Source organism: Oryzias latipes, chromosome 5 (genome assembly GCF_053564925.1).
Source record: "Oryzias latipes strain Hd-rR chromosome 5, Olatipes_Hd-rR_3.1".
Classification (NCBI taxonomy): domain Eukaryota; kingdom Metazoa; phylum Chordata; class Actinopteri; order Beloniformes; family Adrianichthyidae; genus Oryzias; species Oryzias latipes.
In genome coordinates, this window is record NC_136241.1 from 3048157 (window position 1) to 3057926 (window position 9770).

The 9770-nt window shown below is 41.0% G+C and overlaps 1 protein-coding gene across 1 annotated transcript; it reads left to right on the forward strand.

Moving 5' to 3' along the window:
- Positions 1-3649: 3649 nt before the first annotated feature.
- On the forward strand, positions 3650-9547 carry zgc:112334 (rab GDP dissociation inhibitor beta). Its single transcript, XM_023954707.2, has 11 exons — positions 3650-3799; positions 4239-4346; positions 4746-4842; positions 4934-5068; positions 5200-5398; positions 5476-5607; positions 8277-8376; positions 8460-8631; positions 8734-8878; positions 8952-9006; positions 9090-9547. Exons 1-11 carry the CDS (start codon positions 3758-3760, stop codon positions 9231-9233), a joined length of 1329 nt encoding a protein of 442 aa, XP_023810475.1. The 5' UTR covers positions 3650-3757; the 3' UTR covers positions 9234-9547.
- The last annotated feature ends 223 nt before the right edge of the window (positions 9548-9770 follow it).

Here is a 9770-nt window from a genome sequence, read left to right on the forward strand (position 1 = left end):
GAAAGAAAGTCCCTAATGCTCACTGAAATGACTTGAAACGTTCAAAAGTAACAAATTAAAATGTATTAAAAATCAAATAATCAAAATCAGCCATTACTTGAGTTGTTGATTAACAGAATTATTAAAAAAAAGAAAACTAATGAAATAGGGCTGGACATAGATGATGGTACCCATAACTTAATATTTTGTTGAACAACCTTTTGAGGCAATCACTGCAATGAAACAGTTTCTGTATTTGTCAATGAGCCTTCTGCACCTGTCCACAGGTATTCTGGCCCACTCCTCATGAGCAAACTGCTCCAGTTGTCTCAGGTTTGACGGGTGTCTTCTCCAAATGGCATGTTTCAGCTCCTTCCACTGATGTTCAATGGGATTCAGATCTGGGCTCATAGAAGGCCACTTCAGAATAGTCCAACGCTTTTCTCTGAGCCATTCTTGGGGTTTTTGGCTGTGTGTTTTGGATCCTTGTCCTGTTGGAAGACCCATGACCTGAGACTGAGACCAAGCTTTCTGACACTAGGCAGCACATTTCTACCCAGAATGCCTTGATAATCGGGAGATTTCATTTTACCTTGCACAACTTCAAGACACCCTGTGGCAGATGCAGCAAAGCAGCCCCAAAACAGAACTGAGAGCCTCCTCCATGTTTCACAGTAGGGACAGTGTTCTTTTGGTTGGATGCTTCATTCTTGAGTCTACCAACATAGAGCTGATGTGCCTTACCAAAAAGCTCCAGTTTGGTCTCATCTGTCCAAAGGACATTTTCCCAGAAGCTTTGTGGCTTGTCAACATGCATTTTTGCTAATTCCAGTGTGGCTTTTTGATGATTTCCTTTCAACAGTGGTGTCCTCCTTGGTCGTCTCCCATGAAGTCCACTCTGGCTCAAACAACCATGAATGGTGCGATCTGACACTGATGTACCTTGATCTAGGAGTTCACCTTTAATGTCTCTGGAGGTTGTTCTGGGCTCTTTGGATACAGTTCCAACTATCCGTCTCCTCAATTTGTCATCAATGTTCCTCTTACATCGTCCAGGGAGGTTGGCTACTGTCCTGTGGGTCTTAAACTTCTGAATAATATGTGCCATTGTCGTCACAGGAACTTCAAGCTGCTTAGAGATGGTTTTATAGCCTTTACCTTTACCATGTTTGTCTATAACTTTGTTTCTAATGTCCTGGGACAATTCTCTCCTTGACTTTCTGTTGTCCATGTCCAGTGTGGTTCACACCTTTTCACCAAACAGCAACGTGACTATTTGACTCCCTTTAAATAGGCAGACTGACTGATTATGGGTTTGAAAACAGCTGTGATGTGAATTAAAGGTCATACCTGAGTTCATCATGACCCTTTGGGCAATTAGTTCTAAGTCTTTAATGGAGGGACCATCATTTTTGTCCAGCCCTATTTCATTAGTTTGTTTTTTTAAAGAATTCTGTTAAACAACTCAAAAGTAATGGCTGATTTTGATTATTTCATTTTCTATAAATTGTAATTAATTGTTACTTTTGTACGATTCAAGTCATTTCAGTGAGCATTGTGGACTTTCTCTAACTGAGGGATACCAACAATTTTGTTCACCACTATATAAAAGAAAATTTGGCTCAAAATTGCATTTCTGAGTATTTCTTTATACAAATTGTTGTGAATCAGGAGCAGACAAATACGGCGTTTAAAAAGCAGTGATGTGGTGCTACAAGCTCCCTGCCCTGCTCCATTCTGATCATCCACCTGCAGACAAATAGATCCATGAACGTCTTTGTTTTCCTCGTCTGAGCTGGAATCTGTTTCTAAACTGTACGGAGAGATAGCTCCAATATTGCTCGCCATTTTTGTTGCACCTGTAACATTAGATTGGGGGTAAGATATTTGGCTGTAAGCTAGCTGGAAAGCGTGTGACCAAAGGGATAATGGGAAGTCAGAGCAGGCTCACTCCACACCAACTGTCCTGCCCGTAACTCAGAGGGGAACTTCTGATGAACTGCTGTCGCTATACAGAAACGATGTCCTAGAAAACAACACTGATTTTTGATTTGACCTAAAAACAGCATAATCATATTTAAAAGACCTCTGAAAATGCTTCAAAAATAGATCAAAAGATGATCAGAGCGGGACTATAACATGTTAGATAACCGAGCAAAACAACGGGAAAAGGTTCAGTCTACTTTCAGAGGGATTTAGTATTAGAATAGTGTCACGGGGGGAATAGGGGACGTACCCAGGCGCAGAGAGGAGAGGAGGCAGGAAGATGCAGGGAATAGGGTTTAATAACATAAACTCGAAACTACAAAACCACTGCAACAGGCAGGCAAAACTCGAAACACTAGAAACGCTCGAAACAGGGGAAGACCAGAATACAATATGGACCAGCACAGGAGGAAGGGAAAGACAGGACTTAAATACATACAAGGCAACAAGACACAGGTGGAAACACTCAGGACTGATGGGGCAAGGTAAAACTCGAAACAACAACAAAACAGGAAATACTACAAAATAAAACAGGAAACCAAGGAAACAAAACACAAAGAAACCGAAACCGTTACAAATAGTCTTAAAACACGTACTCTTATCTTCTAATGGACAACAGTGTCTAGTTGCTATTCAGAAACAAAGTTTATATTTGCATTTACATATATGAATACTTTTTTTTACAGATTATAATTTACCCCAATATTTTGTGTTTTTATTTGATAGTAAAAGGGAGACAAAAAAAGATGCCCACATATCCTTTGTGCTATCTTGTGGGGCCTCCAAGGCACTTTAACATTGGGAGTGGGTCATCTAGACCCACTATACAGTGCTCTGAACCTTTTTTCTTCAATGATTTGTGATCTTCACTGGTGTCCTTGGATTACATGAAATCTTTCCACCTTTATCCACTTTGTCATGGTAGGGGGAACACGTCAATGCAAGGGTGGGGTCATCTGGACCCCTCAAGATAGCACAATGGTTATAACAATAGAAAACACCATGTTTGACTTTCCTGCTGCTGAAGGTTGGTTAGAATACACCAAACTGGTGCAGCTTGCAGCATTGTCGGTGCAATAAGGTATTTCGGGTCTTCAAGCACCCTGATTGAGTGACACAACCAGGGTTGATGAAGCCCCGGTTTGAGTCCAGTTCTCCCCTCTCTGGATCCAGAGCCATCTAGAGGCTATTTGACACAGGATGTGTTTTATTTTGAGAGGAACTTGTTTGTCCTAATGTCAAAAGAAAATTAAAATGGTTACATATTAAGATACATAACACTTTAATAATGCTGGTATTGTGAATATTTAAACACTACATTTATAAAAGACTGACTTAATGGCCACAAAAGCATAAATCGAGTTAATCAATAGTTTTTGTTGCTTTTTTTAACTGCAAAGTGGGACTTCCCAGTTCTCCATGGCTCTTGGTCAGTAAGAAACTGGACCAAGTGGCTTTTACAGTGTTAAAGGTTGCAGAGCCCTGACCGAACTCTTCCCAAAACTAAATGATGGGATAATTTCGCATTCATTCAATAGCTAATCCATAAATAACAATGGTATTGGTTTTCCTCACAGACATGCACACTAACAGACACACACACACAAGCAATGGTAGACATACCGGTCCTATAAGAGGATTATTGCAAAGAGGAACATAAAGTCATTACTGTCCATGATCATCACGCCGACATCTCCATGAACACACACACACAGACACACACACACACATTAGTCCGGCGACAGACAGAAACCAGAGGACGCAGTGAGGAGGAAGTGCAGACACCATCAGGATGCAGGAGTATGATATTATAGTCCTGGGAACTGGACTCAAGGTGAGATTTTATAAAGAGGGAAATTTATTTTTGTGTGTTCTTCATATAATATGAATGAGAACATGTTTAGAAATTTAACCAAAAACGATGCAAAAGGAAGATGACCAGGAGATTTATACAATATCTTTTTGTAAGTCGTGTGCACAAAGATTATCTTTCTTTTACGTTTATATTCCAGAAAATTGTTGTTTTATATTTATATTCCAGAACAGGCATTAGTTTGATGTTTTGTCAAAACACATTGGCAGTTTCAAATGAAACAGCTTGAAGTTTGTAGTTTTCTCAAGTTTGCTGCTGTTAAAATGCTCATCACTGAGCTCCTGCTGGCTGTCAAGAGGGATTTACTAACATGACATCATTGCTTTAGTCCAGATCTGCCAGTTTAAACAGACGGCTGCTGATTCCAGCAGCATTTGATTCACTTCTCTTGCTGTTTCAGGAATGTGTCCTCTCTGGCTTAATGTCCTTGAGTGGGAAAAAGGTTCTCCACATCGACAAGAATCCTTACTACGGCGGAGAGAGTGCATCCATTTCTCCCCTTGAGGAGGTGAGTACCATAATTGTAAATGATCAAACATGGATGTCTAAAACTGTATGCCCTTTTATCGATATGTTGACCTTCCAATATCGATATTTGGGAGGCAGTGGCTAAAGAGGTTGAGCAGGTCGTCCAATCATCAAAGGGTCGGATGTTCGACCCTTTGATGATCGTTGTGTCCTTGGGCAAGACACTTCACCCTGCCTTCAGTGTGGCTTCACTGGTGTGTGAATGTGCATGAATTTCCCGGGGATGGTCAGAGGGACCGTAGGCGTGAACTGGCATCCTCACCTCTACCATCACCAAGTATACATGAGGAGTGAATGAATAATGGACACATTGTAAGCGCTCTGAGCGTCTGGAAAGGAATAGATAAATCTATTCCATTATTATTATTATTCCTCACAGCTGTACAGGAGGTTCAAGGTGCACGGTCCTCCAAAATCGATGGGCCGTGGGAAAGAGTGGAACGTTGACCTCATCCCCAAGTTTTTTCTTGCAACCGGTAAAAGTTTTTCTGTAAAAAACCATCATTAGTGACTTGAAGAATTCATTTAATTAATATTGTGATATTCCCTCCTGTGCTTTCGATTCAGGTGAACTGGTGAAAATCTTGCTGCACACGGAGGTAACTCGTTATATGGACTTCAAGGTTGTTGAAGGCAGTTATGTATACAAGGCAGGCAAACTGCACAAAGTCCCTGCCACAGAGGAGGATGCCCAAACTTCAGGTGACCCAACCATTTCACTTATATATATATATATATATATATATATATATATATATATATATATATATATATATATATATATATATATATATATATGTTTTTTTTCTTTAATTTTTTTTCTTTTTTTAAAGATCTAATGGGCATGTTTGACAAGCGGAGGTTCAGGAAGCTCCTCAACTTTGTCCTGAATTTTGAATCGCGAAACCCTCGCACCCACCAGGATGTGGATCCTGAAAAAACAACCACCCGGGAGCTGTTCTCCCGCTTTGACCTGGGACAGGACGTCATAGATTTCACAGGTCACGCTATTGCCTTACATTGCAATGAGAGGTCAGTCACAAAACTAAGAAAAAGCAGAGGTAACGTCAGGTAAACTAATATATTTCCCACTCCTGCTTTCCCCTCAGTTATCTAGACCAACCATGTTTGGACACCATCAACCGGATCAAGCTGTACTGTGAGTCTTTGTCCCGCCACAACTTCAGCCCCTACCTGTACCCTCTGTACGGGCAGGGGGAACTACCACAAGGATTTGCCAGGTAACTCTCCCTGAAGTTTTATATCACTTAAAGGTTGTTAATTCAATTCAATTCAATTTTATTTGTATTGCCCAAAATCACAACAACAGTCGTCTCGATGGGTTTCGGACCAGTGATTGTAAAGTAAACATAAAATCATATGAATCATGAATACATATAATTTAATAGAAAAACATTAAACTAAACTAAACAGACTAAACTAAACTAGGCATCCCTGCCCTTAGATCCTCCTTCTCTGTAATGAAAAACTCCTAAAAAAGACGGAAACCTCAGGGGTGTCCACATGAAGGAGGGATCCTCCCCCAGGATGGACAGGCGATGAACCAGAACTCTTAGAGAATAATTAACTTATCTTACTCTACAACTACATGTTTAAAGTCCAGCAGATGAGCTTCATCCAGATAGAGTTGGGGGACGGCTGGGGGTGCGAGACGAGCGAGAGGGAGGGTCCACAACCAAATTTAGGAGCAGAGACGATATACACGGTCAGGAGCACGGATGAGTCAACTGGAATCAGGAATCACTCCCACTCTCCCGGAGGGGAGAGGGAATCGCACTGCATAAAACAGAGGCATGGAGAACTGAATGATACATAAATGAATGATCAGGAATAGAGAAGAGAACGAGAGTAGAAGTAGACGAGACTAGAAGAAGGAACCCCAGTGCACCATACGTTCTCCAGCTTCAAACTTCTAGCAGCCAACTAACAACTTTATTGTTATTGTTAAATTTAATTTAAACATGTTAACAGTAAGTTAAATATTCTCTAATTCTAGCTAGTCTGGCAATAAGCCTGTCCAAAGAGGAATGTTTTCAGCCTAACTTTGTATGGGTTACATAACGTTATTCAACCAGAAGACACAGATTTCCTCATTTGTGATTTATGAGAATCATTTCACTTTCACTTCTTGTTCAGTGTAACAACATCGCTAACAGCACCTGCAGAGGCTTTCCTGTTGTAGCTTCAGCAGAAATGTCAACATTCACATTCTGATGAGCTGGAACCAAACCACAACAAAAATATGACCTGAAAAATAAAGCTGAATCACAAAAAGGAAAAACAATGAACTCTTTAAACCCCACTACCTCAGATAATTGACAGAAAATTCTCATTTTTGGTTGATTAAGTTGATTCTCAAACCTGTAGAAGAAATCCACAAAGAAATTTCCAACAATTTTTTTTTTCCGTGCGCGATATAGCTCATTAATTTCGATCCGTTGGGTGATTTGGTAAGTTTTTATTCACAACACTCCAGGGGGAAGAGCTACGGGAGAAGGGTAGGGGGCAGCTGCCCACCCCATACCCCAAAAAACGCTTAGCACCCCCACCTGACTCCAGTTTTTGTGTCAATACTAGTATCATTATTGACAAAGATTAAGAAATCATAGAAACTAGCTTCTTTAAGCATTGCAGCACTCAGCCCTACTTTTAAATGGAATCTTGAGCCCCCCCCCCCCCCCCCCCCCCCCCTATAATGAATGAATTTTTTTTATCGTTTGACTTGTAATGGCCTTCCAATCTGCGTTTCTCGTGTCACCGTTCTAAAACCCCCCTCCATTAAATATGTTCTAGCTCCGCCACTGCAACTATGTTAGTTCAAACTACAGAAAAAAGGCAGCTTCTTTACCGGCTGTCTCAAATGTGATCTACGAACTTCTAACATGATGTCACTGGATAATTAATAATTAACAACACATGTTGTGCTCTTTCAAAGCAGTAATTAAAAAAAGAATAACAATAGATGAGTTATTCTAACCATAACGTTCTGACAGTTAGCCAAACTTTTCCCGCCAAAAGTGAATGCGTATGAATGCCCCGGCGATGCTCAGAGGAACCATAGGCATGAACTGGCATCGCCGCCTCTACCGTCACCAAGTATACATGAGGAGTGAATGAAGCGCTTAGAGCGTCTGGGAAAGTGCAGATAAATCTAATCCATCATAATTTTTTATTATTTAAAAGTGATTTTGAGATTTAATGGCAGTAGCCATTTTGAAGTTAGTAGGACACAAAGCCCTACTACTGCCCCTAGTGGAATGATGATGAACTGCAGGGCAGAAAACATGGAACAAGTTACATACGAGGCTTTTTTAAAGGAAAGTTTGGATCCTCTAATGAGATCGGGGTCTTAGGAATGTGTGATCAAATATGATACCACTGGTTATAAAGGCTCCAACATTTTTAATCTGTTTACAGTAATTAAAACAAAAGAATTGACATGAACAAAACATTTTAAAAATGAAAAAAACAGAAACATCCAAACTTTTGACCACATATGCTGTCAAGATTTTACTCTTGTTTTATTGTTTCTAAGGTTGTCCTGTTCTGTCTTTTTAACGCGTGTTTTGGTAACCTTTCATCCCGTTCCTTGTTTTAGGTTTTCTTAAAGGTTTTAATGTCCCTTTAGATCAGAGGTGAGCAATTCTGGTCCCCAAGGGCCAAAGTCCAGCAGCTTTAAGATATTTCCCTGTTTCAGCGCACCTGATTTTAATTAACAATCATCCTCCCCACATCACCAAGGTCTGCTGATGACACAGTCATGTTTGTCACGGTTGTGTTGAAGCAAGGAAACACCAAAAACCCGGAAGGACCGGCATTGCCCAGCCCTGCTTTAGATGTAGCTCAGACGATGCCTCCTCTGTAAGCCGCCTGCTTCTTTGTGTTTCAGGCTTAGTGCAGAGTATGGAGGAGCCTTCCTGATGAACAGGACCATAGATGAGATCGTGATGGAGAACGGCAAAGTCAAAGCTGTCAAGTCAGAGGGGAAGGTGAAGTCTCAAAAGAGGTTCTTCTTCTGGTTTTTCTAGTCTCTGTGTGCTCACCAGTTGTGTCCTTTCTCCTCCTTGATCAGGAGTTCCACTGTAAACAGCTCATCTGTGATCCCAGCTATGTCCCCAACAGAGTCAGGAAGATTGGACGCGTCATTAGAGTCATATGTTTGCTGAACCATCCCGTCAAAAACACCCATGATGCCAGCTCCTGTCAAATCATCCTTCCTCAAAGTCAGTTCAACAGGAAGTCAGGTCAGAGGATGAGAGTCATCAAGCTGCGGTTCTTCTGACAACAATCGGATGCCGCTCCTTCTGTCTGCATGGTAGTCTGATCTCCTCTTTGTGTCCATGCAGACATTTACATATCAGTAGTGTCCTACAGCCACAGTGTGGCCTCGGATGGACTGTACATTGCCACCGTGAGCACCACTGCTGAGACCATCACCCCGGAGAAAGAGGTGCAGCCGGGCCTGGAGCTGCTGGAGCCTATCCTGCAAAAGTGTGTCAAATCTGTTATTTTGCTTTTATGTCATTTCCACAACAAAATCTCACCTTAACCCTTTGAATCCTAGATTTGTAACCGTCAATAACCTGCTGGTTCCAAACGAGGATGGCAGAAAGAGCCAGGTACTTCATCAGAACAGAAAATGTGACAGAAATTCAGCAGCTTCCATGCCTGTCGTCGTGTTTGACTTCACTTTCTCCATCAGATTTTTGTTTCCCGCTCATACGACGGAGCCAACCATTTTGAGACAGAGTGCAAGGACATCAAGGACTTGTATCATCGGCTCACCGGGGCTCAGCTCTGCTTCCTGAAGTCTCGACATCAGTCCCATAACTCTGATGACGACTGAGGAACACGTCAATCAGAAGATGAAGCATGTAGTAAGCTGTTTGTGTTGTTCAAAAATCCTTTTTATTAGGTTTCATTTTAATCCTGATCTTTTTGAAAGTCTTCTAAAGGCAACGTTGACAACTGTCAGGAGAAAATGAATATATGTAATCCGTAAAGTCCGGTTGTGAAACCTCCTGATGGGACGTCAGCAAATCTTTTATTGTGTAGTTTTTGTGTTGATCATTCTCTAGTGAAAGACTGAGATATCTGGGCTTTTTCCTCACATTTCTCTGAGCAATAAAACATTTGATGAAACCGACACAAATAGAAAAATGTGTTTTCATTCATCTATTTTTTGTAAAAAAAACAAATTTTGGAATGAAACTTTTGTGAAGATTTCGATCAGATAAAAGGTGTTGCTGTCTCTTCTTAGACCTTCCTTTAGATTTGGATGGAAATTAGGAAAATGCAGAATATTTATTTCAATATTCTGGCACATTCTCCTGAAGGAGGCCATGGTCATTCTTTGCTTTAAGCTTTCTTCAGAATCTGCTGG

Coding starts and splice junctions, on each gene's coding strand:
- zgc:112334 (XM_023954707.2), top strand. CDS start 3,758: ATGCAGGAGTATGATATTATAGTCCTGGGAACTGGACTCAAG. Junction 5,069..5,199: donor GGAGGATGCCCAAACTTCAG/GTGACCCAACCA, acceptor CTTTTTTTAAAG/ATCTAATGGGCATGTTTGAC. Junction 5,608..8,276: donor CTACCACAAGGATTTGCCAG/GTAACTCTCCCT, acceptor TTTGTGTTTCAG/GCTTAGTGCAGAGTATGGAG.